The 26,909-nt window shown below is 38.7% G+C and overlaps 1 protein-coding gene across 2 annotated transcripts in view; it reads right to left on the bottom strand.

Moving 5' to 3' along the window:
- Window positions 1–26,909, bottom strand: part of NUGGC (nuclear GTPase, germinal center associated) — a 58,497-nt gene that overhangs the window by 18,368 nt on the left and 13,220 nt on the right. For both annotated transcript variants that reach the window (XM_077152882.1, XM_077152881.1), the window contains exons 3-12: window positions 25,707–25,811; window positions 25,043–25,151; window positions 23,765–23,987; window positions 22,987–23,217; window positions 20,265–20,477; window positions 13,907–14,082; window positions 12,423–12,441; window positions 12,137–12,226; window positions 2,770–2,875; window positions 1,117–1,250 (exon numbers count right to left, since the gene is read on the bottom strand). In XM_077152882.1, the coding sequence (XP_077008997.1) occupies window positions 1,117–1,250; window positions 2,770–2,875; window positions 12,137–12,226; window positions 12,423–12,441; window positions 13,907–14,082; window positions 20,265–20,477; window positions 22,987–23,217; window positions 23,765–23,987; window positions 25,043–25,151; window positions 25,707–25,811 (1,406 nt within the window). The remainder of the gene's footprint in view (window positions 1–1,116; window positions 1,251–2,769; window positions 2,876–12,136; window positions 12,227–12,422; window positions 12,442–13,906; window positions 14,083–20,264; window positions 20,478–22,986; window positions 23,218–23,764; window positions 23,988–25,042; window positions 25,152–25,706; window positions 25,812–26,909) is intronic.

Raw genomic sequence — 26,909 nt, forward strand, 5'->3', positions numbered from 1 at the left:
TTCCCCAGTAATTCAGAGGGCAAAAGTCTAATTAGAAAATCTCATATTCCAGGAGTATGGGTTTTTTCTTGTTTTTTTTTCCAGAACCAGACCAAAACCAGGCATAAGGGACATGATGAGAAATAGAGTTAATTTCACTTTTAATTTAAGTCATTTACACAGAATTTTTAAAACATGGACATTCAAACTATTTGGCATTGCTTGACACTGAAGTCAGGTCCCGATTATCTGCCTGTCCTTGCCACCCTTCAGGGTCATTCCAGGTTCACTTTCCCACATTCTCAGGATCAGCCTCTTTTAATCTCATGACATCCTACTGGTTTATTTTCTCTGCCCCTTCCCTGTTACAGCATAATAAGAAGTCAGCTAACTTGGTTGTACAAATCTGATGGGGAAAAGCAAGGAAATGGTTTGGTTGGCGATTGATGACAACTAAAAGTTTTTCTCCAAAATTCTCCCAAGCCTCTTAGAGGTTCTTTAGCAGCTTGTCCCTCTTATTTGGGGGTAAAAAATTTTTCCCATCAAACAAATAAATGCACCCATTAGTATAATAAAAGTAATTTTTAACTGATCCTTCAGAAGGCCTTCATTCTAGATGGTAAAGATAAATATCTAAACTCTTTGCTGAAATTCATTCCTCGTTTCCTTTCTGTCATTTTCGTACATTGCTCTGAGCCTGAATTTCTGAAAGCATCAGGGCACAAAGGAAATCCACAGATGGGTTAAAAAAAATCTGGATTGTACATACAAACAAGCCTCTCTGGGATAAGCAAGAATTATCTGTTTACTAGAAGTAAACAAAATCACTCCTGCCTTCATTTAAACATATTCCATCTTGTTCAAGTCACAGAAGAGATGGAAAATAGCCATTGGCTATTCTTACAGTTTCCTCTCAGCCCATCTGTACCAGGTAAAATATTTTTCCTTTTTCTTTTACTCAAATGTTACTGTTCTTTCCTCTAATTATCTCTGTTCTCTTCTTTAGACTGTTGAGCTTAGCATCTTCTTTTGATATGAAAAGAAAAAATACCATAAGTTAATTTTCTGACTTGGTAAAAGAGAATACATTGCCCAGGCTAGGAGGGAGAGAATATATAATGCAGGTGTCTTCCATACTGGCAGATTTTCCACGGTGTTGAAACTGTCCGTGAGGAGCAAAAGGCCAAAGGCTTCGTTGACATACTTGGTCACCCTCCTCCTTTTCTTGTCCAGGAGTCTTTTCCTGATATATTCTCTCAGTTTGGGTATTTCTGGAATTCACAGACAAAACAAACAATTGAAAACAGCCAGAATAGTGTAGTCAACAGAATTAACCATAGTCAAAGTCCTACGTGGGCTGGATACCAACAAAACCGGCATAACTGAAGGACATCTTTTGCATCTCTGGGATCAACAATAAGAAGTGGCAATCAGCAAGGTTGAATAATAGCTTCATCCAGTTGTATAAGGCAAACCACATAGAAGCATAAAGGCTGGTAGAAAAATTTAGCACTTACCTTTGGACTGATACCTGCTATGAATTACGAACCCCAACAAACCCATGTTCTTAATCGTAATCTGCCTCCCTGTGGGTGTGAACCCATTGGAAACAGGACTTTTGAAGACGTTATTTTTAGTTAAAGTGTGGCTAAATGAACCAGGGTGGGTCTTACTCTGCATTACTGGAAGCTTTATAAAGAGAACCTGGGAGTCACCGAAGCCAAAGAGGAGAGTTACTTGTCAGGTGATGAGAAGCAGAGATACAAACCAAGGAGCCGCAAGGATTGCTGGTAGCCAGCACCAGAACATCACTGACCCTGGGAGAAAGCATAGCCTTGCTAAGGCCTTGATCTGGGACTTCTGGCCTCTGAAACCATGAGACAATAAATTCTTTTTGAGCCAACCCATTGCATGGTATTTGTCATAGCAGCCTGACAAACCAAGACACCTGCATAGTTTGACCTAAAGATGCACACATATTCAGTGTCTCAGATCTTTGGTAACCCTACAATTTTTCTATCTCTATCAAATATCAGTTAACATCAAAATAACCTATGCTTGCTGTAGAAAAGAGCAAGAACTTCTGACAAATGGACTCTAGATTAGAAACTCATCTTGGTCCAAATCCTTTGTTAGTCAGAAGATAATGGATGTCGTTCTACTTTCCCCATTCATCCTGCAAATAGCGATTTTGTTATATTATTCTTTCCATATGCCTTGCTAATTTTGTCTTTTGTACACTTGTTCCCCCATTTCTGGAATATTTCATATCTTCTGCTCCTTAACCTCCTCTCATACATATATGCATCTAGTGAAATACATATATTATTCTTGGTGAAGCTGAGGTTTTCACTGAGTTCTTCAGTCCCCACGAGTCTCTAGGTTCTTTGAATTTCTATTGCACTCCTAATCAACACCATTTAATTAAGCCATATATTTTTTTAGTTTTTGCACATGGGTTGGATTTAAGCTCCTTATCTAGTTCTGTGAAGAAAGGGACCATGTCTTATTCCCCTTCACAAATGAAGCATATGATAGCTGTTCAAAAAATATTTCTGAAAGCCTTGGCTGGGTAAGTGAGAAATCTCATATCAAATACTAAGCCTGGCTATTTGACCTTAACTAACCCATGGTAAGATTTGGAGGACAGAGGAATTGTGGTCTTAGGCACCTCAAAATACAGATAGAAAAAAGCTGGCAGTGTAACACAAAATGTTCTAGAAAGGGAAATCTGGAACACCAAGCTTAATATCGAAAATTTCAGTAATGGAGATAAAAAATATAAATTACCAGTCTCTTCCTCGGTGAGGAGAGCCTGCTGCCAGTACTCCTGGGCGCTGACTGTGTACACTAGATCCACAGCTTCCAGAACCTTCGAGTGAGCTGGCAATTTTCTCTGAAGTAAGAGAGAGATACACAAGGCAAAGAATAACTCAGCCACGGCAAAGGAAACCATGAATGGACCTCACAAGAGCATTCAGCGAATTTCAGATCATTTGCTTTCGGTTCTGCAGGAGCCCTCTAAGGAGGTGGCAATCTTCTGAGAGCCAAACGGTTCCCTCTGTCCACTTCTAACAAGGTCAAAGTAGTGAGGAAACTGCTACATAGAAACTATTCTCTCTGGAGCTAAAAACATCAATTCTAGAAGAAAATGTATAGAGAAAATAGTTCAAATTTGTATTTAAATGTTCAGAGGGGACAAAGCACCATGATCCTTTTTGGAAAAAAAGAAGCCCATCTTTTGCAAAGGTAGTGATGTGCTGGAGCTAGCGTGTACCACTCCTGAGAGTTGATTATGCACATATCTTCCCAACTTCACATTCAGTGGCTTCACGTTGGTAGCCTGAAATTGGCTGTAGTGGGAATATTTACACAGCAGGAATTGGCAAATGCTACAAATAAGATTTTGATTTTTGCATTTCGTTTTTGTGGGTTTGGGGTTGTTGTTTCTTTTTTAACAAAGAATTCTTTGTTAAACATTTACAAATATAACACAACACTGGACAAAGGCCCTATAAAAGTGTGAGGTGCTTAACAGGGCTGTTAATGAGTAATCATATGCAATCTAATGCAGAGTAGTATTTAAGCAAATGAAGGTTTTAAATGCCAGAGAATGGAAAATCTTTTTTTATGGTTGGGAAAACATCATCAGAGAGGAGTCATATTAGAATTATATATAAATATTGTTTCATAATCTCTCATTCTTCTCACTTAAAAGAAAAGAGAAAAACCATATAGAATGTGCAAATGTATCCATAGATATGTGTGCTTACACATGGATTTGGGAGAGGTAGTAAATAACAGAGTTATCAATTTTTCTGAAGCAAAGATACAAAAGAGTTGAGTGAGTAGAGATCCTGGAAGTCCACTGGGAGAGATAAAAAGCCATATCTCTGGGAAGTTGTAAGCATGTTTAGTAAAGCTGGTATAGAGATGCTCTTTTAACTGCCAGAAATCCCACACACTGGAATTGGGGTTGAAATTGTATAAAGGATCAGCTGAGTTTAATTTTTTTTTATAGTTTTGATCCTAAAAAAGCTTTAAGTAAAGTCAAAAACTATTTTTTGCTGAAAGGATGGAATTAATGTGGAATTAAATTTAAATAGAGTTTTAAAATCTTTACAAGTTAAGAAAGGATTATACCTAGGTGTGCCTTGGTATTTACATTATTTTAAATCTTCGTATAAATTTTTTATCTCTTTCCTAAAAATTAATGAAGACTAAGTGACATTTATGTTTGCTATTATAGTAAAAAGGAATGTTTTTCTTTTTTAATTTTTTTTTTTTTACATAGGCAGGCATCGGGAATCGAATCCAGGTCTCTGGCATGGCAGGCGCAAACTCTGCCTGCTGAGCCACCGTGGCCCAAAAGGAATGTTTTATAGTATCTATGAAGTGACTAAAGTATGGGGGTAAAAGAAGTAGAAAGTTACAGCTGGAGTGTAAGATGTCACTAGATACTTGTCAAATTACGTTTCAGAAAGATTAGTCACTGTTATAATTTAAACATGTTTTGTCATGACAATGTATAGCACAATATATAAAACTTGTAAGATGCTGTATATGACAGAGGAGAACACCTAGAATCACAAAATCAAAGAGATACTAAATGGAAGCAGAATAAAAGGAACCCATAGCTTTGGAATTGGGCTGGAATCAGTAATATAAATCAGACTCCTTTTTTAAAAAAGTATCTTTTCTCGATCTGTAATTAAAATGATTTAGCAATGATCTTACCTTGCCAACTATCTTTACTTATATGAAATAATTTGATATGTACCCCTAGCACTCTACTTTTATTTTTAATATTATTCTCTAATAATATTAGAGAATATTATTTTGGAGAGTAATAGGTCCATGTCCTGGGATGAGGATGGGCCTGAATATTTCCGTATCGCTGGGGGACAAGAATGCTTTAAAAATGTCTGGGTAATGCTAAAAAGAGTCAGCTTAAAGGATTCCACTGGGCAAGAGGTGAGAACTTGAACATCAAAAAGAACAAAATAATTCTATGAAAAGCCATGAATTCATTATAATGTTGAGAACGGATCAATAATATGATGTCCGTGAAAGGTAAAGTACTGCATATTAATCAGTTCAAACAACGTGCCTGAGAATGTCAAACCCCAACCTGAGAATGCCATTTGAGCAAATCCTAAAAGAGTTCGTAGAAGAATGTTACAATCTGGATATGGGTGCACAATTCCATTTGGTCGAATCAGGCAATAAAACTTGGCAAAATAGGTTAGAGTAAAAAGTTGTGCAAGAGATCATGGTAAAAAAACTTTATCAGCTCCCCTGGTCCCCATGTCCCCTCCCTTGGTCCACACAACTTAGGCATCTCTCGGAGGTGGCATGGCCCAGGTCCCTCCAACCAGGGATACAGACTATAGAGCCCCTCATGGCAGCAAGATGGAAACCCATGCATATGCAGGCACAGGGACTCTGTCTGCAGAGAGCCAGCACTGAACACAAGCCACTAAGTCCTGCTGCATAGAAAAGCAAGGCAGGACTGGTGTGGTTGAACCAGGGCAGAATTGTTGACAAGAGGTATGCTTACTAAATCCAGATTCTGTTGGCTGAACCACCTAAATGCAACGGGACTTTTCTGGAATGACTCACTTTTTCTGGATTGAATACATCCAGCTCCCTGGGGTATCCTAACAAGGAAGAAACCAGATGCAGAAAAGCCTCACAGAAGAAGGGAAAAAAAGGTGGGGGGTAGGGGAATGGTATTTTAATTGAGCTTCTATAAGACAGGAAGAAGTCAGAACCAAAAAGTGTAAGGAAAACAGGGCACTGAGTGAGGGGGTGAAGTTAAACAAACCACAGGAGCTGGGGAAAAAATTCTGTGCAAAAACAAACAGAACAGATCATGTTCCCAGAGAAGGAGCAGAGTAAAGGGTTTGTTATCCAGAATATATAAAGACATCTTATAACTCAACAATTAAAAAGGCAAAGAATCTAATTTAAAAATAGGCAAAAGACTTGAGTAGACATTTCTCCAAAGAGGAAATACAAATGATTAAAAAGCACATGAAAAGATGCTCAATATCACGTTACTAGGGAAATACAAATTGATGCCACAGTGGGATAACATTTCACACCCACTAGAATGGCTGCTATTAAAAAAACAGAAAATTACAAGTATTGGAGAGATGTAGAGAAATAGGACACTCATTCATTGCTGGTGGCAGTGCAAAATGGTGCAACTTCTGTGGAACACAGTTGGCGGATCCTCAGAAAGTTAAGTATAGATCTTCTCTATGACCCAGCAATCCCAATACTAGGTATATACCCAGAAGAATTGAAAGCAGGGACTTAAACACATATTTGCACACTGATGTCCATAGAGGCATTATTCACAATTGCTAAAAGATGTAAGCAGCTCAAGAGTCCATCAACTGATGAATGGATAAACAAAATGTGATTATATACATGCAATGGAGTATTATTCAGCCATAAAAAAGAATGAAGCCCTGATACATGCCACAACATGGATGAACCTTGAAGACATCATGCCTAGTGAAACAAGCCAGACTCAAAAGGACAAATATTTTATGATCTCACTGATAGGAAACAATTAGAATAAGCAAATTCGTAGAGTTCGAATTTAGAATATGGGTTACCAGGGCTGGGTTGGGGGTAGAGAATGCTTAATTTGTACACAATTTCTATTTAGGTTAACTATAAAGCTTTAGATATGGATGGTGGCGATGGTAGCACATTTTTGTAAGTATAGTAAGCAGCACTGAATTATATATGTGATGAGATTAAAAGAGGAAATTTTAGGTCATATATATGTTACTAGAATAAAAATTAAAATATTTTTTAAAAATCTGGGTCAGGACAAAATTTAAGGAGGCTAAAATGAATCACAATGTACCAGGCTATGAGAAAAGTGTGGCCCTGTAGCATCCTGTTATAATGAAACACTGACTCAAGTCATCTCGTCTTGGTAGGATCTAAGTTCCTGTGTCTCACTCCTGAATCTCAAATTAATAACCAAAATCTATAACCTGGAATTCCCAATCATCAATCACATGATTTCAACTGACAAGTGACCATAGCTTATCAATTTTAAGATGTACATTTTTTCCACATTTTAATATTTCTGAAGCTGAGATGTGCCCAGCAATCACTGCTGGCCAGGTGGCAGCTGTGAGGTGGGTGTCGTGGCCTGCGCATGCAAGAACTTGGTCACAGCTATTCGCATTGCCCTTCCCTCAAATGAATTATGTGCATTGTTGGCACTGTTCTATTCCATTTCCATTTAAAATTATATTATGATTCAGCATGGAAAAGAGAAGTTATTGTGTACATCAAAAGGCCTGGAATCAGAGCAGTGGGGCATACAGTTGATACTAGTGAAAAAAATGTTCATTGTTGGTGAAATGACAATAATTCCAGAATTTCTTGTAAAGCAATACAAAAAGTGTTTCATGGGAACTAGGAAAGGGAGACATCTACATGTAAATGAAGTTGGGTTATGTTTTGTTACATATACGTGCAAAGTGACTGCCCATCACACAACAAACAAAAAGTGCCGAGATCAAAACTTGCAGACTAAAAAATAAATAAATAAATAAATAACTTGCAGACTTTTTCCATGTCAGTGACTTGAAAAAAAATCTAGAGACAACAGTGGAGTACTCTTTTAAGAAATGCTGCATTGCCAGTGCTCTAGATGGCAGAGAAGATAATACTGGAAGGAGAAATATAGATATTAGTGACTCTGAGTCAAAAACATGATTTAGAAGAGTCAAACTCTGAATGGAAAAAATAGTTTTAGGAATTCCCTAATCAATACATTTCCCTTATATTTTCATTATTTTTTGACACACACCAAAAAACATGGATTTTAAAATCCATGTCTAAATAAGAATAATACAGATATACTGATAAGTATAAAATAAAAACTCTAAATAATAAGAAAACATTATGTCATAGTTCAGTTAGCAGCATTTTCTTTTCTAGAAATATATATTACTATGATACATCTTAAAATTGATGATGTCTTAGTTTTTTTTGAAACACAGTTATTGTGCTTCCCAAGTAAGGCAAGGGGTTTTGTAGCCTGGAAAGGTACAAAAACAAGTATAAAGATGATAATTAAATGACTCAAACTCATATTATAAATATTTTTATATTGAATTTAAGAAATACTTTGTGAAATATTTTTATAATCTGTGCACCTTCCATCGCCTTTATAGGTGTTTGAGGTGCCAAAGTTCATGATTATAGTTTGAAGTATTTACAGAAATTTAATTAAGTTATTTTAAAAATGGTGTTTTTTAATAAGGAAATTTAATGTCGACCTTTTTTGCTAATTGCGCATTAATCAAAGAAATGGCAAAAGTTTTAGCACCAAGATTATTATATTTGTAAGTAAAATAACAAGATTTACAAATCGAGCTCAAAGGCTCCTGCTTACTTTGACAGTTTAAGCAAAAATTATTTCAATCAAGTAGAGCCCCTGTATTTTACAAAGCTCATTATTTTCATATAAAATAGGATGAATTAACTAGAAAGTGACCAAGTTGTTCAAGTTGTGGGAGTAGCTACAAGAGGAGCCACGTGTGACAATCAGATCTGAAACTCTCAGATAAAGGTAAGGATACATCATCTCTCCCTATCAGGTCATTTCCCTACCATGAAATATGTCAGAAGGACGGTATCTCCCAAATCATCATCTATAGACCGTCCCACAGGCTGCTCCGAGGGCTACACAGCAAACACATTCTGTGCACACAGGACCATCTGAGACACCACAGTAAACCAGTGTGCCACGTCATTGCAGAGTGTGTGGTGCGTTCTGTCCAGTTATTAACAGTTATGAGCATCAGCCTCAGCAGGGTTTCTCAGCATACCATGTTAGTAAAAGCTGTCTTCAGATTTTCCATGATATCTGTAAAAATTTCAAAACTAATAGAAATTTTCTCCTAGAAACTCAGAAATTTCCAAAGGCCTGCTGTGGAGCTAAGGGACAGCTTTCTTAGGTTTTCTATTGACAATACCATGTTCAAATCATTTTTCATTCTTCCTTCCTGTTTACATAATTTCCTCAAAAAGATTTGTACAAGGGATTTAAAAAATAGCACACCTAATAAAGCACATTTTCTGACTGCTTCTATCTAATACTCGGAGGGAGTACTGCTTCTACTAGCAGGAAAGAAATATGTGTGGATAATGCTTTTCTGTGACCATCCTCTATTTACACTTCTTTTTACAGACAGCTTCTTGAAAGATGAGCTGTCACTGTCTCCCTTCCTCAGTTTATTGGATTATTATTCACTCCATAATCCACTGCAATTCAGCTGCAAACCTGGCCCTTACACCAAAGTAGCCCTCAGTATATTCATTAATGACCTTCTAAATTGTAACCAATGAATATTTTTTAGTCTTTATCTCACCAGCTCTCTCTGCAGCTTTGAAAATATTGTGCTCCCTCTATAGACTCCTTGTCCTTAGTTTTTCTTTTAAATGTTAATATTGCCTATGGCAGAGGCTCTTGACTGGATGACCAAATCTGATTCACATTCTCTTCTCCAATGCCACCTTCCAGCTAGGACACAGTTCTGGCCAGTGAGTTGGGAAAGGTTTGTTTTCTCAATAAAACAGGAATAGACTTGGCTGGCACACTTTTATTCATCACCTACCTGTTTTTTTTCTGCTTGGAAAGTGGACATGAGCCATGGGCTGCAATGGCAATTTGTTGATGTTAGGATAATGTGCATGAAGACAAAAGTCAACATAGCAAGGATGGTAGAGCAGAAAAATAGAAAGAACCTGGCAGTATCATCAAGCCATCGTACCAACCCTGGATTCTTATAATGTTAGCCAAATAAAATCCCTGCTTGTTTCAGTCACTGTTTGTTGTTTTGTTACTTGTGGCCAAAGGTACTGTTAACTGATATATTAACCCAGGGTTCACCACTACGGGGCATTTGGTATAGGGGACAGTACTGTTATTTGAAAGGGCAGGTGATGGTGTGGCATGGCTTGCCCTACAGTTCTTAGGACAGTCCTACACAATGCCCCACCCAAAAAATGTCAGCAAGGCCCCTATTGAGAAACACTTCAAAGTCCCAAGACTAACCTTACACTTGCCTCTTAACATATATTATCCCTGGGCAACCTCATCCATGCCCATGGCTTCCAGATCTTTACCTTGTATTTTTGCTCTGGTCCATACTCATAAAGCCAAATATCTACTGGATATCCCCCAAATGCTCAAACTCAGTATGATAAATTCATTAATTTTCATTTTTGGCTCCCCAAAGGCCTTTGCTAACCCTCTTGAAGTTTGTTTTCCTGAATACTACCACCTATCCTGAGCTGTTTCAAACCAGAAATCTATCAGTTATGTCAAATATCTCAAGTCTTTTCTTTCTTGTTACTCCCACATACAACTAATTAGTCATCCAGACCCATGGATTTGCCTTCTCCAAGAGCTTTTGAATTCACACTCTCTTTTCTATTGGTATTACTACTGCCTAGTTCAGGTTCTTATTGCTTCTCACCTCCATTACAGAAAAATCCTCCTAATTTGGTCTCTCTACATCCAGTATTCACTCATCTCTCTCCCTACCAGCCATTTTCCATACCACTGGAAATACAATCTTTCTAAAATGCATGGCATTTTCCACACTGAGATCTATAAATGTAGGCTCAGGGATTGGCAAATTTTTAACAATATTTTTTCTTAATTTTTTATGCAATGAAAAAAATAAGCATAGACATCTATATGGATGACTACCTTATAATCAAATTCTACTTCGTATTTTCTATGATTAAAATGCAATCTGCTCCCAATTAAGGCACGTGGTGTGAGCAAAAGTTTCATGATTCAAATTGAAACAAAGTGGTTGGAGATGGAGAGCATCACCTCGCCAGCAGGGGTGCAGGTGATCAGAGCTCAGGAGAACTTGCACCACAGCAGCCAGAAGCATAGTCACCCTGTAAATTGATGTATCGGTGCCCAGACCATTTTCTATAAGCCAGTTTGCCACATTTATTAGCAATAAGTATAGTTGCAAATTGTGCATTGAGTATTTTATGTTTCTGGCTCCATAAATAATACAATTATGTACTCACAGAACACATATTTCTTTAAAGCCAGCAGGAACAATTCAAGCTTTACTGAGTTACCACCTCATTAAAAATGGCCTTCAAGAATTGCGTGGTAAAAGACTCTGGCTTATGTCTGAGGTCTGATTATACTGAATTAGAAACAAAAGCTTTGAAATGTTCGGTTCCACTGTTGTTAAACAGACAGTTTCTGCATCAATATTATGGAAGTCAAAATATAGAAAGCAATGGAATACAGAACTGAAGAGCAAGCTACATGTTTTTACTATTAAACCCAATCCTGAAGATTTAGTTCAGCAAAACCAAATCATCTACTACATATACTAACTCTGATATATCAATGATACAGTTTTCTTCACATTTTAAAAAGTGGTTTCAGTTTATAGTTGCATAAGACTATTGTAAGGAGTTTTATGTTTATACCTATTTTATTGACACTAATAAAATAATTTAAGCAAACACCAAGGGTCCCCCCCGCCCCGACCCTGAAGGACTAGTCAAGCTTGAAAGGTGCAGCACAAGCCTTATCTCTTCTCAGCATGCCCCTTCCCATACCCTTTGCTAGACCACTTGCATATGGCTCACCAAACACGGCAGGCTATTTCCATCATGTTCTTCCCTCCACCTTGAATGCCCTTTCCTTTACCTCTTCATCTTACCAAAGTCTACTTTAAAATCCTTCTCAAAAGGCTGAGAGGTTTTCACTGAACCTTCCCCAGAACTGCCTCCCACCACTGTCATGTAATTTGGGCACCCTTCTTCTGTTCCCACAGCACCCACCCAACCCTCTATCAAAGCACACCTCAAGATGTCTGGTAATCCCTGATTTACCTGGATTTGGTTCTCAGAAGACAGGAGGTAAGCGATTTCTCCCATTTTACAGGTGAGAAAATGGAGGCTTAGGGAAGTAATATCATGTGCATAAGGTCACAAAATTATTAAGCAGTGGGACTGAGTTAGATCCCAATTTTCTACTACAAAGCTGTGCTCTTTGACCAAATATACATTTGCTTCTCAAAATCTGCGTGAGGAGCAGAAAAATACATAGGGAAATCTGGTAACTCACCTTCAGTTTTTCTTTGAGTATTCTATTCCTTTGTAATTTTACTGCTTCATTTCTTTCTAAAACAGCCTCTCGCTGACTTTGAATAGCTTGCTAGATTGTGAAAGAAAATAAAAGCAAGGTAAAGAATCCAGGATTATCAACAGTGACAAAGTGATAAGAGGCACATTTTTTCCCATTAGCTCTTCATTTAGCCCAGGCAGTCAAATGTGCATATATTTGAATTATGTAATATTAATCATGAAATCATGTCATATTCATCAATTAAAAATAAATGGTCCATACTTACATTCCCCATTTTTCTTTCTCTGAAAGGAAATGAGAAAAATTTAATAATTGCTTCATTTTTTGTTATACATCATGGCAAGTTTTCAACTTTCCCTGAAAGTAGTGCATACCATCATGTCTCTGTGCCTTTACATGAGTTCTTTCTTTGGTCCCAGTGTTCTGACTTCTAATCTACCTCCAGTGTCTATTTGATAAAATATGCTTTATTTCTCAATGTCTTGTCTCCTGCAAAATCTTCTGTGACTCTACCCCTGTCCTAGTCAAAGCGCAGCCTTCTCTTCTAGGCTCACATAGCATTTGCTTGTCCTTCCTGTATAAGCTTTCACCCTCTTTTAGACCGTGAGCTCAGCAACTAGGCAATGTGACTGTCTGAATCCACAACCCCTATCATAGTGGTCAGTAAATGTTTATTAAATTAGAATGATTTGCATTGTTTTAGTGTTGGTATTAAAAGGGTGAGCTTGAGATATTATTCTGTAGATGCAGGGGAGAGGAGTTCCTGAGAAGGAAAATGTGGGGAAAGGGGAGGAGAAGAGAAAGAAAATGAGGAGGAAGCAGCAGCAGCTGAGATTCCATCCTAGACCATGAAAGCAAGACATCGGGGGAAAAAGCCTATTTCTCAGAGAAGAACATTGATCTCACAGAAGAATTTGCTCTGTTTTGTGAGTTCATGGAACCAGCAGTCAGACTTAAGTTTCAGCGGGTATGAGGGAAATGGTGGAGGTGATGGGTAAAGAAGCACCAGTTAGAGCAGGAAAGCACCAAAGATTTCCTATCATGAGCCCATACATCCCATGCACCCAGGACAGCCTAGTTTATGCCTGCTGTTCTTCTGGAAGTATTAATAACATTCCCCTTTCACTCTTAAAGATATCTCAACTTGGGAGAGGTTATACAGTCACCAGAGATCTACATGGATGTCACCTTTTATTGCATTAACAGCTATTGTTTTAAAAGTTTATCTTTCATTATTCTTTGTTAGAAAATGATTTTGTAAGAATTCCAAAGTTCTAAAACTTTGAGGGCCTTGCTTCAACTGGATTACAAATCTCAGTAGTAAACAGATCTGAAACAGCATTGGATACTTCAAAGTGTGGCATGTCAGATAACACAGAATACATCTTCTAGTTGCAGGGGAGTCTACATTTTTCTCATCCATGGGTTGCAGAACCATCACACTGTTCACCTCCAGAGGCACCATTTGCAGTGTCATCCCTGTGAATGGTGCTCCCAGAGTTGTGTAGGGGATAGCCTCTTTGGCCTTAGGCAGCTACTCTGGAAGCAGGAACCAGTTCAGATTACCAAGACAATAGACCCAATGGTCTTGCTGTCCCAAGAGCTCACATAGATTTCTACTTCCTCCCAAACAGTCACTTTCCTAAAGCCAGCATGCCCATGAAATCAAAGCTCTGATGTTCCTATAGTTGGGACCCATGGAGAAAGCCCCAGCCTGGGACCCACATTCCTGCCAACATAGTGCATTACCTTAAATATTCCGGCAAGTGGAGTTTGTCGGTCTTGGTGACCACCAGGGCAATGTCCCTGCAGAAACCGCGCTGGCAGGCTTTGATGCTCTCATTCAGAAGATCTTCATGGGCTCTCCCCCCAAAAACTCTTTCTATATCACTGATCACCCAGATCACTGAGCATTTATCAATGGTCTGTAAAATAGAACCACAATATATGCAAGAACATGAACAAGGTCTTAGATCTAGAAGACAATCCTTAATGTGTCATTTATGAGCTCCATGCTCTGTCCCTGCCTCTCCTTCCAGTCCCACTTCTCACCACACTCTATAAGCTGCAGCTATATTGAGCTGCTTGCAGTTTCTCAGATGTGCCTTTCATCCCTCAGAGACTTTGCACTTGCCTCAATCTCTGCTTAACTTGTATTCACCCTTCTAGGCTTTGCAAAAGACCACTATGAGGATGGGTTAGCTGTCACTCCCCTACATCCGATTGCTTACCCTACCATCGTATTCTCATACAGAGTTGCTGCATAAGTTCTCTGCCCCACCAGCCAACTTGTGAGCTACCCAAAGGGAAGGGGCTGTACCTTTTAACTTGGAATCTACATCACCTAAATCACACTGCTTTGCACATACAGAGGATTCGTAGGTGTTTTTGGTATTGGTGATTGACAGAATTCAAGAAATCAGACTTCCAATCTGTGCTGGTTTGAAGCTGCTATGTGCTCCAGAAAAGGCCTTGCTCTTTTAATCCATTCCTGCGAGTGCAGACCAATTATGGGTGGGAGCTTTGATTAGGTTGTTTCGATTGAGATGTAACCCGCCCAATTCAAGGTGGATCTTAATCCTTTACTGGTGTCCTTTATGAGAAGTTAAAGGACATAGAAAAAGCCTAGAGAGCTCAGAAAAAAATAGCCAGAGAGCTGAGAGGAAAGCCCCTGAGGAGCCAAGGAAGGATTCACAGCAGCTCAGATAGGAGGCCACCGGAACCAGGAATTGAAAGCAACAAAATTCAGGAGTGAAGGACCAGTAGATGTCGGCCATGTGCCTTCCCAGGTGATAGAGGAGTCCCAGATGCCAGCAGCCTTTCTATAGAGTCCAGGTATCTTCCTGTTGATGCCTTAATTGGGTATTTTCATGGCCTAAGAACTGTAAATTGTAAGTTAATAAGTTCCCATTGTAAAAGCCAAACCATTTCTGGTATATTGCATTCTAGCAGCTTTAGTAAACTGAAACACAGTCCTAAATCCATCATTGGCTTGCTGTGCTACCTTAGTAGCCAAACCACTGTTCTATACCTCAATTTTCCTCTAGGGGAAATTAAAGTATTGCTTTCCCAGAAATAATTTTGATAGTGTATCTACCCCAAAGTTGTCACTTCATGGCATCATTTTTTTTTTCATGGTGCCATTTTTAAGATGTTTGCCTGCCTCTGCATTTTTAGCACACTGCCACCATATGGCAGCAGGAAACTCTAAACCATATGACTCAAGTTGCAAAGTTCAGTGAAAAGGGAATTACAACATATTAATAACAAATTATTTTATTAAATATGCAACTTTTATGAAACAAGAAATCACATTTTTCCCAAAAACAGTGACATTTCTCTTACTATATTGTTTCACTTGTTTTCTCTCCATAAAAAAATGAAAATCTGGCTCAATTCAAGGATTGAGCCTATTTGCGGTACTTCAGAACAGAGCTTTGCACATAAAGGCATGACAAGTTTGCGACTTGATAATTAAATCATTACTTTGCTTTATAACAGTGGTTATTTACTAATAGTGATATTGCACCCAGAGGACATTTGAAATGTCTGGTGACACTTCTGTTGTTACATATTAAGGAGTGCTAAAAGGTAAAATCCAAGGATATTGCTAAATGCCCTAAAATGCACAGGACAGATCCTCCACTACAAATAGTTGCCTGGCCCAAAATATCAAGGTTGAGAAACCTTGATGTAGAACAGTGGGTTTCAAACTTGTTTTTAGCTGTGGCGTCCTTTTCAAATGAAATCTTAGGAAGAATTCTAATTTATAAACTTGATTTACAAAAAATCCCAGAACTGCTCTGGTTAAATTGGGGGTATGAGATTTGGAGCCCTCCCCGGCTCGGTGTCCGCCACTCCCATCCATGAACTCTTGGCCTCATGGATCATTGTTTAAAAAGCATCAGTCTTCGGGTTAGATACGCCTGCCTTGTTTTATAGAGAAGGAAATAGGCCCAGAGAGGTAAACGGATTAGTTTAAAGCCACACAACTATGGGTCCTGAATTTCCTATGCGTGTGGATGAACTCATGTTTAAGCAGGAGAATAAAAACAATGGCAGCCTTCCAACATGAAAAAGTTAGAATGGCCATAGCCCAAATACATACCCCTAAAGACAGGGATAGAAAGAGCAAAGGTGATGGTGGAGTTTTACAGAGAAGATAGGATTTGACAAATGAATATGATATCTTTTAGTCTCCAGTATCTTAGAGCAGCTAGAAGTAAAAACTTAAAATTGTGGAATTGTAACCCATGTTAAACTCTGAAATATGTTCTACAGCTAATTGTGGTGCTGTGCTTTGAAATTTATTGCTTTTTTGTATACATGTTATGTTTCACAAAAAAAGAAAAAAGAGTCGATTTTGATGATTAAAAAAAATCTTTAAAGCCTTCTAGCCTCCTATATTCTGGAACAGCTAGAAGGAAAAATCTGAGAGGATCGTATGGTAGCCCACGACAAACTCTGAGATCTGTCCTATAACTACTTGTTGAAGAGTGCTTTGAAAACTATTGCTTTTTTCTTTCTTTGCTTTGTATATATGTTATACTATACAATAAAAAAAGTTAAAAACTAAAACATTAAAAAAACAAAACAAAACAATGATTGCCCTCCCTTTTCCCAAATTGTGTCAACAGTGGGCAGTGAACTGCGGCTTGTGGAACCTCATAATGAGCTCCCAGGCTGTGAGTCCCTTGAGGACAGGGCCTCTTTCACCTTTGTATTTTCCATGGTCTTGGTAACTTAGCAAATATTTAGTAACTTAGTAAAAGCTTAGTAAATGTTTATTAACATGAGAAAAAGACTGCAATCATAAAGATTGCAATGGTTAAATTTCAGGCCCTACACACAGTTCCTAACTGCCAGAATTTGGTAAGGTTAGATCACTGAAGACACACCAAAAAACATACCTGTAAAACAAGAACAACTGGACTAATGAGCAGGTGGGATCACATTACCCCCTCCACCACTTCCATCTTTCACCCTGATAAGAATGAGGTAGAGGTTAAACCTCTTTAACCTCTGACTTGCCTAAAGTCACACTACTTCTAAGTCACAGAACAGGGACAACTGAATTAATAATAGAGTTAGCTTAGGGAAGCTAAGTTTTAACTTAGTGGCAGAATGGAGACATCTGAATTTATAATAGTTTTAGCTTAGGGAAGGCAAAGCTGGCGGCTAGAGAGGCAGGGGGAGGGATCACCGTGCTTTGTTCTCCCTAGAAAGATGGGACTCTTTAGTAACTTCTTGTGGGGAGGATATCACAAAACCACAAGAATGTACAGGCACCAACTCCAAGCAGAGTTGCCTGGAACCATCCCTTTGCTTCAGTTCACCCTTCTCAGAGTTCTTGTTCTGAGCCAAATCTGGCCCCTCTGTTCTGAGTGGCCTTTGATAAGTTGCCAGTGTATCTGAACTGCCTGCAGTCACAGCTCCATCCAGGGAGAAAGTCTGGCTGCCTTCCCAGGCTGCCTCTCACTTGGTCTAGTCTAGTTGAAGTTGGTGATTCCACTCCCAGGAGCAGAGACCGTGCAGAAGCAAAGGCTCACAGGGACAGGCCTGAGCAGAGTGACTAAAGTAGCAAATAATGAGTCTCCCTTCATTTCAAACAAAGTAGGTAAAGGGGATTCCTAGGAGGATGAGATGGATACATAGAGTCTCAGCTGGGAAGTTAGGAAAACTGCTCTTTGGTTCAAATTCTGTCACTCACTAGCTGTGTGGTCTTGGACAAGTTACTTTCCCTCCCCAGGTCTTTGTTTCTCCAATTATAAAATAAAGGGAATAGACTAGGTTATTTGTACATGGTCATCCTGCTGTATTACTCCATTATACAGAGCTCTCCCAGTCCACAGCCACTCATTTAGGACAAATGTACAGACTTTAAAGCTTAAAGTCAGTCATTCTGAATTGAATCCTTTGACAGCTGCTGAGCTGATCATGACTCGCCAATAGTGGGCCTCCCTCTTGGTCCCTTTCCAGCTCTGATCCTGTGCTCCTGTAATCTCTCTGCCATAGAAGCCTTTTTCTTTCTCTTTCTATGTGACCCAGTTCTACTTGTCCTTCAGGCTTCTCCAGGAAGCCAAACTCTGGCACATTAAAGTCTCCCCCCAGCTTTTCCAGGCTTGTCTTCTGTCACCTCCCTCCTCTACACAGCCTATGCCCACTTCACTCCAGCCACCCAGGAAGACCCATCCTTCCCCCAACACACCAGCTTTCTCATCACTCTGGATCTGGTGATTCCACTCTCAACACCATTCTTTGCCTGGTGGTGTCATCTCTGATGCCCCTTTCAGCCCCCAAGTACTCTCACTTTTAAGTAATATGATTTGTGAACTTGTGTTTGACTCCCTTCTGGACTATAAGACTCTCAAAGGCAAAGACCTCATCTTTGTCCATCCAAAATTAGCACAAAATTGCATAGATGCTCAATGGGTTTTACTGAAGAAACAAGCTCTTTTGTTGGAGGTAATTTCTACTTTTCAATGCTCACTGCACTTCGTACTTCTCTCACATCAGTTTCTCCATTTATTTAGTTATCTGTATTTTTAAATCTCTCCTATTAGATTCTGAGCCCCTTTGGAGGCTATTTCTTGTTGATTTTGTTTTAGTTTATTTTCAACATTTTAGTTGTAAATGCAAGACATGTTTGTGCAAAATATACAAACAATACAGAGGTGTGTATAGTAAAAAGTGGTAGTAAACACAGAAACTTCTGGGTATGTATCCTTTTGTTAACAGCCAAACTGTTCTTTATTATAATAGATTGTGCTCTGCAATTTTTCCTTCATTTTGCATTTAGTTTCATCTTACTAAGTAGGATATAGTAGGGTTGAGCATAGGTTCTCAAACCAACTTGCGTTGGTTAAAATCTCAGTTCTACAACTCACTAGATGTTAGAACCAGCAACTTACTTCACTTAGAACAGTGCCTAGCACGTAGTAAATGTTCAACAAATGTTAGCTAGTATTGTTAGCTATACTTTTGAACCCTCATTGCTTAGTTATATCTTACACATTATATATGTTTGATGAATGAAAAATAAATGGACAGAACAGGCAACAGTGGCTCAGTGGCAGAGTTCTCGCCTGCCATGCCGGAGACCCAGGTTTGTTTCCTGGTGCCTGCCCATGTATAAATAAATAGATAGATAGATAGATAGATAGATAGATAGATAGATAGATAGATAGATAGATAAATTCTTAAAAATACATCAACCTTTAATCACTAATGCAGATTGAGCTATACTAATGCTTAACTTTTCTCGGGTGCCTGATCAGCCATACCCCACTTGCTGAGAACTGAATCTGCACCCAGGACTTCAGCTAAAGGCAGGGAACCATCATCCAAATTGCTGCCTTCGGCCACAGCTGATTGCATTAAGAATGGACACCTAATTCAGATAGAGCTAATGTGTCAACTGGGCAGTAAACAATGAGAATTTCCTCCTTAGGAATTTGAACTAAAAGGCATAGAAACTATAGTTAGACAGTGGTAAGCAAGTTCATTTCGAGACAGGACTAGGCTTATCATTTTCCACAAAATGAACCCCAATGGCTAATTAGAGAAAGCTGGTCAGAGGGGAGAAGCAGAGATATCCACAAAGGAAAGCAGGGCCATGGGAAATGATGGGGAGAGAATGAGAGAGAATAGCTGCTTTCATCCAGATAGCTTGTCTTGAGGCCTGGCTATGTCCATGAGATTTAAAAATATATATATTCCATTGATAAAACTCTTTTAATTTGATATTGTTTTAATAAGTTTCTGTTTCTAACAGCCAAACATGGTTGCAGCCCCCTGGTTCCTTGGTTCTTGGCTGCCAGCTGTTTTGCTTTGTACCTAATTCTTGGCCTCTCTGGACTACTCTCCCCTCTTTTACTGTGCTTACTCTACTGCTGATCCTTTGCATACAATAGACACTCTTGTTCTAGCAAGCATATCTGTCCTCTGATTCCACCCTCACCAAGTGCTCTGTCCACCTGTAGCTTAAATCTGCCTTAGACCACAGAAAATGGAAGATTTTAATTCCAATGAACTCATAAAGTCCCTTAAAATGAAAGTGTGGAGGGGTTGAGGGAAGAGGGAATGAAGTCATATGAAAGAGGATCACCTTTTTCCACATCTCATCTCTCTTACTGTTGAAATCACCTGTGCCTGGAATGTCCACCAGCACAACCCCTTCTGGAATCAGCTCTGATTTGGGAAGAGTCACTTCCACATGTTTGATCAAGGGCCAGATGTGAGTCTTAGCTGATTCTCCATTACAATCTCCTCTTCTCTGGGTCCGGATATAGGGGTCAAGCTTGACAGACAGCTCTCCTGCCTGAGGAAGAAGGACAGAGTCACAACCACCAGCCCATCTTCTAGCGCACTTATCCCGGGATTGCTATGATTTGGGTTCATCAAGGTATATTGAGTAAAATCGTGAGAAATCAGCACAAGACAATGGGCGTCAGGAAGCTTCTGAATCAGTCTTCAAGGGCCCAGACTTTGAGAACCAGAAAAGGCTCTGGAGATCAGGAAGTTCAAGCTCCTTAACTTACAGATAAAGAAACCAAAGACAGTTAGAGTGAGGCTGCAGGAAAGTTCTATCATCACTGGATAATCATTTTTTGTCTCTAAATTCCAATTAGTTAATATGCTGTTTTCTAAATTTTCAGAGAGAGGACTTTTCCCACATGCTAATGTGAACATATTAATTGCCAGAATACAACTAATGATGAGACTATAGAAAGTCAGTAGTGATATGGTATCCATATTTTCCAAATTGAAAATTGATGTGAGAAAGGTTTTTAAAATTTATCTTCCAAGTACAAATAATATCTTTGCATGTAGGCTTCTCCAGCACATTTTAATGACAGTGGGCACTGCAAGGAATAGTTCTCAGCCTACTGTCCTGCCATACTTATCTTGGGATAGTGACACATTTATGCTAGCCATTGTGGTAGTGGATCTCAACTGATATGGAATGCATGGTGGTCTTTTTTAATAAATATCTATAGAATGGTCCTAAGATGAATAAGAAAGTAAACTCTTCAGAGAATTTAGATTATTCATTGGATGCTCATTTAGATTACTCATTGCAATCTGGGTAGAGAGAAATAGATTTCATCAATTCCAATCAAGTAACTAGAAATTGTGAAAAAGAAGATGATAAAAGCTCCTTCAGATAGTTTAATTAAAACATAAAGCAGGTAGAATAAGGTTCATGGGCTTAAAAAGTCCCTTTTTATAAAAAAAGGACTCAGCTAAAAAACTGTTTTGCACCAGTTTGCTTCCATTCTGAAAGGCACACTCAGATTCCCATGTCCTAGTCTAGAACCTCCTATCCAAAGCCCTGAATTTGGAACCTCATTCGCTAAGTTGGTAATTCTGTTCTCCTTGTTTCAATGGGTAAATATGTAACTCTGTGAAGAAATATTTCTAAATATAGGGATGTGAAGAGATGAATATTATGGTGTTGGTATCTTTGTGTAAGTTGTGTGCTTTCCAATAAAGTAGCTAGCTTTGTGATCACTGTGTTTTTTTGGAAATGCTTGACTAAGTTTTAGGCATAAGAAGTGCTATCATGTTTAATAGTAATATCCATTTAAATATAAGAAGTGATTGCTTCATTTGTTTTATTTACTGGATATACAAGACATGGCTAAGTGCCGAAAGTGTTCATTCATTTGATTTCTAAGTGTGCTAGTCAGTTCTTTAAAATGTTTTGAGAGAATTAGATGTATTACATTTGAAATATAATATATGTCTAAGGTAATTTGATTAGTTATGTCAGAATATCTAAAGTATTTAAGGAACCTTTGCATTGTTAAACTTGGGAAATAACTGAACCTTAAATTTTAGAGCAAGTATAAGTGATTGTTCTTATTTTACACACACAAAAAATGCTAGATTTATAAATAGAATAAGAATGTTTTTTAAGATGAATTTTAAGACACCAGAAAATCCAGGTTTTGAAATGTATGACTTTAATACATTGAAAATTTGTTCCACACATATTTTGTTTTATTTTAAAATTTGGATTTTAATTTAATAAAATAAAAATTATGAAAGTGAGGAGAGTGTTGTCCTACTAGCTGCCTAGCCAATATCCATCCTGTTCTTCATCCGTGCTAGCAGGTTCCTGATTCTTATTTTTAGATTTTTGTTTTGAAGGGGCACTGGATTGTGATAGCTCTAAGCCAATCCAACAAGTCTGTTTGCTGCTTTTCTATACTTTCTTTCAGCTAGGGCTGTCCATGTGACTCAGTTATGAATGATGAGCTCCACTCAGAAAGGTGATACGTGTGTTTCTGGGAAAGCTTTTAATTCTCAAGGAAAGGGAAGATGTGATTGGTGCCACCGTTTATCCACTTCCTCTTTCTATGGTATCTAGCATTTCAATAGCAATCTTATGATTATGAGGTGACAAATATGATGGAAAGCCCAAGGGAATCAAAGCAATGTTGGTCTTGGTACTGTTGAGCCACTGAATGACCTCAAGTACCTGACTGCCTCCAAACTTCTTATGTAAGAAAAATAATAACTTGTTTACACCATTAGAAATCAATTATAATTCTTATCATTTGCAGCCAAAAGCATAATCCTAATAATTTGCAGCCAAAAGCATAATCCTAAATAATCCTCAAGTAACTGTAAATAGTTTTTTTCTATACACAAAATCTCCCCTATTGGACAGTAAAAATTCCCATTTGATAAATTGGGTCATGGACACTTCTGATTTTGATATAAACTTATTTCCAATAATAATACTGGAGCAAGCCCCTAAACAGATTCCATCGTTATACTTAAGTCATAGGAGAAAATAAAGGAAAAATTATTGAAGATACCTCTTCTGCCTTGAGCGTAATGATTCTGGAGGGCGGAATCTTTCCTTTGGGTTTTGCCCTTAGTAACTCCTCATAATTCTGACTTTCTGCTCCCTTTCCATAAAACATTTGTAGCTTCCAAATGGCTTCCTCCACTGCATCATCCTTGTCCCATGCATCTTCTTCTTCTCTGTCCACATTTTCTGTCCCACGCAAGAGTCTAGTCAAGTTCCTCAGTTCTTCCTTCCATTCCTGCCAACGTAGAGAAGGGCCAAGTCCCTCGTGACATAGATACACAAAAGAATGACAAAGAGAGAAGTCCATTGTTTCAAGAGAATCATTCGGTTTGTTCCAGCTTCCTTGCCTGGGAAGCACCCCTGTGTTACTACCATTTCCAAAAGTCATTTTCCTTCCAAGTGGCTTAAAGGTCTAGCAGTCTATGGGACAGCAGTAGGGCTGCATAGTCAGAGAACGTGTAGCTGCCAAGGACTCAAAAGAGAATCAATCCAACTGCCTTGTTTTGTAGATCAGGAATCAGGGACCCCTAGAGGAAAGTATTTTCCCCAAAGTCCTGCAACGGGCTGTGACAGGACCTGGGTTAGGACCTCCATGTCATTCTATAAACATTTTCATTTTGCAATATGTTCTTTTCATTCAACAAAGGCATGAGCTACATTTACAAGGAATATAATGCTAATCCCTGAGAGAGAGAATGAAAAGGATAGAAAGAAAAGGGAAGAAGGAAGTGAGGAAAGGAAGGAAGGAGGGAGGAAGGAAGGAAAAGAAATGAAGCACTTACCTGGTCAGAGAGAAGGTGGATTTTGGCTTCATATTGATCACAGCAGCTTGTGCTCACTTGTACAATACATGAAGTACATATACTTTCTCCAGACACTGGTAGAAACATTGCTTGCTGGATGATGGCATTGATTAGGGAGCTCTTCCCAGCCCCAGTGCTTCCAAGTAATCCAATGTAGATTGGATCCAGTGATGGCTTTTCAATCAAGGCAAGAAGCCTGTTTCTGGATCAGTTTTAAAATGCACATTATCATTATCATCAAAACGTAGTAGGGCAAGCATTGGAATAAAATAGAAAAGAACAGAATTCTTATCCTGGGCAAATCATTACATCTTTCTGCGTCTCTACTCTTTCCTTGGTCAAAGGGGAATATTAACTCTCCTTACTAACTAGAGTCGTCCTGTGGATCAAATGAGATTATGGAAAGAAGGCTTGGTAATGATAATTCTATACATACTCAATAATGTCTATATAGATGTGAGATATCCCTATTTGTGTTCTATTAAAATTATATGTTCTTGACCCTAGAAATAAAATCTGTGCAGAGGTAAACTATTATTAGGAGTAATACAGAATTTTATTGGGCAGGAGAAATTGTGGTAGTCTCCTTACCACTCAAGTCCTTCAAGTCTGTGCAGCATCACCAGCTGAGAGCACAGGCTCTGGAATCACAGAGCCTGGGCTGAAAACCTGGCCCTTCCACTTACCAGCAGGGTGACTTTGCTCAGTGTTTTGACCTCTTTGAACTCAAATTTCACTAAAATGGAGATAATCATAATATTTCCTATCTTATATGGGTGTTGAGACGATTAAATGAAATTTGATATGTAACAGTATTTAGCAGATTACCTGGCAACAGTAAGCGCTCAATGAACCGTAACTATCGATAAGAATGGTGATGGGGGCGGGCCGCGGTGGCTCAGCGGGCAAAGTGCTTGCCTGCTATGCCGGAGGACCTCGGTTCGATTCCCGGCCCCAGCCCATGTAACAAGCAAACAAAATACAATAAAACAAGAAAATGTTTAAAGATGTTTCCCTTCCTTCCTTCCATCCTTCCTTCCTTCTCTCTGTCTTTCCTTCCCTTCCTCCCTCTTTAAAAAAAAAAAAAAAAAAAAAAAAAAAGAATGGTGATGGCCCATGGCTCTAGAAATTGTCAACCTTCTTTGCTCAGTTTCTAATTAAAATTTCCCTCTTATTATTGGGAAAAGCACAAGCACCTACAATCACTTAAAGAAAGACATCGACACAGAGATCTGACGTGACTGAGTTCAGACTCACATGAGATACTTGACTCCACTGGGAATATTGTCATCCAGGAAGACAGACTGAATAAGTTTCTGATAAGTGTTGCTCAAAACCCTTCTGGTCCGTGACTCCAATTTCTCATCTGGAATCGATAGAGATGTATTATCTGGAATGTACCTGGCAAGAATCAAGTGGTAGGTCTCCACATAGGAGCCTGCTAACCATGGCAGAGAAAGAAAATGAAATGAAATAAGAAGCCAAGTAAACAAGGAGAGCATGATCTGACACCAGGGAGAATAGCTCATCAGAGATAGCAATCATTGATTCTGAGAGCCTCTCATGGAGCCAGCCAGCCCTGAATTTCCTTAATCAGGCATCATCATATGTCTTGCCATGGAGTTATAGCCACCTAGATTCTTCTCTTCTATGATTATGAAAATAAAAGAAAAAATATATAAACACCTAACTAAACATTTTCACACTCTTTGTTCTACTCAGAGACTTTTGTCTGCCTGGAGACACCTGGAGTTAAATTGTCAAATTATATATCTTTGCCAAGACTAGGAAGCCTCTCTTTCTGGAGGAGGCTCATTTGAAAATGTTCCATCCTGCATCAGAATTTAACCTCCTCTTCCTTTGAACACGAACATATTTGGAAGAAAACAAACGTGCTATATAGCCAGTTCTTTACACTCACATTCCTTCAGAGCACTTTGCTCCACTGAGGGAAATGCTCGGAACCTCTGGTCTCGATCCGATCGTCTTCTTTTTTTCATTGGTTCTTTAAATAAATCATTGTCAACTAAAAATAAACAGAAGTCACTAAAAATGTATAGGCCTTCGGTTATGGTGTATTTGCCTCAACTTCTACCAATACTCGAGCCCAAAGACTCCGAGAGGCCCCCTTTCAGCTCATTTCAGAAGCAGGTACTGTTGGGTCATTTCAGTTTGCTTCCTACTTCCCAGGGACGAGGACCCTAGTTCCAAAGTGCAGAGTTCACCATATCTCCCCACAGGAAGGGTTTTTGTTTGGATGTCCTCAGAAGCCAAAATGGCTGGATATTCTTCATCAAATGTGAAGTTGTAAGAAATCAAACAACTGTGCAGAATGAAGCTCAAAGCAGGGCTAAGTGTGGGGTAAAGAGAGCCATATTTCAAATCAAGGGGAGCCTCTGGAGGGTCTTTCAGACAAGGAAGTAAACTGAACAGAGGAAAAAACAGGCCATATGACTAGGGCTAATCATTTTTTCTCCTTAAGCCCCAGTTACTTCATTTGTAAAATGAGAGTTCTCATGCTGTGACCAGGAGCTGAAAGTGCTTGTTCTTCTGACCTTCTATCTTAGACATTCTAACTTCAGGATTGAGCATAACTCTAAGAATTCATCCTGGCAGAGTTTAAGGGATGCATTAAAATTAAATACCTAGTAGCTGTTGGCTCCATGGCTGGAGCTGAAGAGGAAAAGGCAAAGAAAGAAAGCCTACTACTAAAGCACCCAGACTAGTCCTGGGCTCAAGAACACTTTATGTTCCAAAAGTATCCTGAATTCCAGGATGTCTCCATGGAAAGAAAGCAAAAAGATGTAGGGCTTGATCTCTACTTTGTAACTCAGAAATGACTTTGTGCAAACAACGTTTACATGGAATCTTAGGCACATGTACAAAACAAGGGACAAGTCTATAATACTATCTCCCATAGTTTCAAGCTTATAAGAACTGGCAAACTGATAAGTGATTGGAAGTTAATTTCTCCACTAAAGCAAAGGCTAAGAAGTTAGACAACATAGCAGGATTTTAAAGTCTGTCTTCAATTTCTTTAAATAAAAAAAATAATAAACCTAAAAAGGAGAAAACATTCTATTTTGGACTCATACCATTATACCATTTAAGGGTAGTACTTTTA

This window comes from Tamandua tetradactyla, chromosome 3 (genome assembly GCF_023851605.1).
Source record: "Tamandua tetradactyla isolate mTamTet1 chromosome 3, mTamTet1.pri, whole genome shotgun sequence".
NCBI lineage: Eukaryota > Metazoa > Chordata > Mammalia > Pilosa > Myrmecophagidae > Tamandua > Tamandua tetradactyla.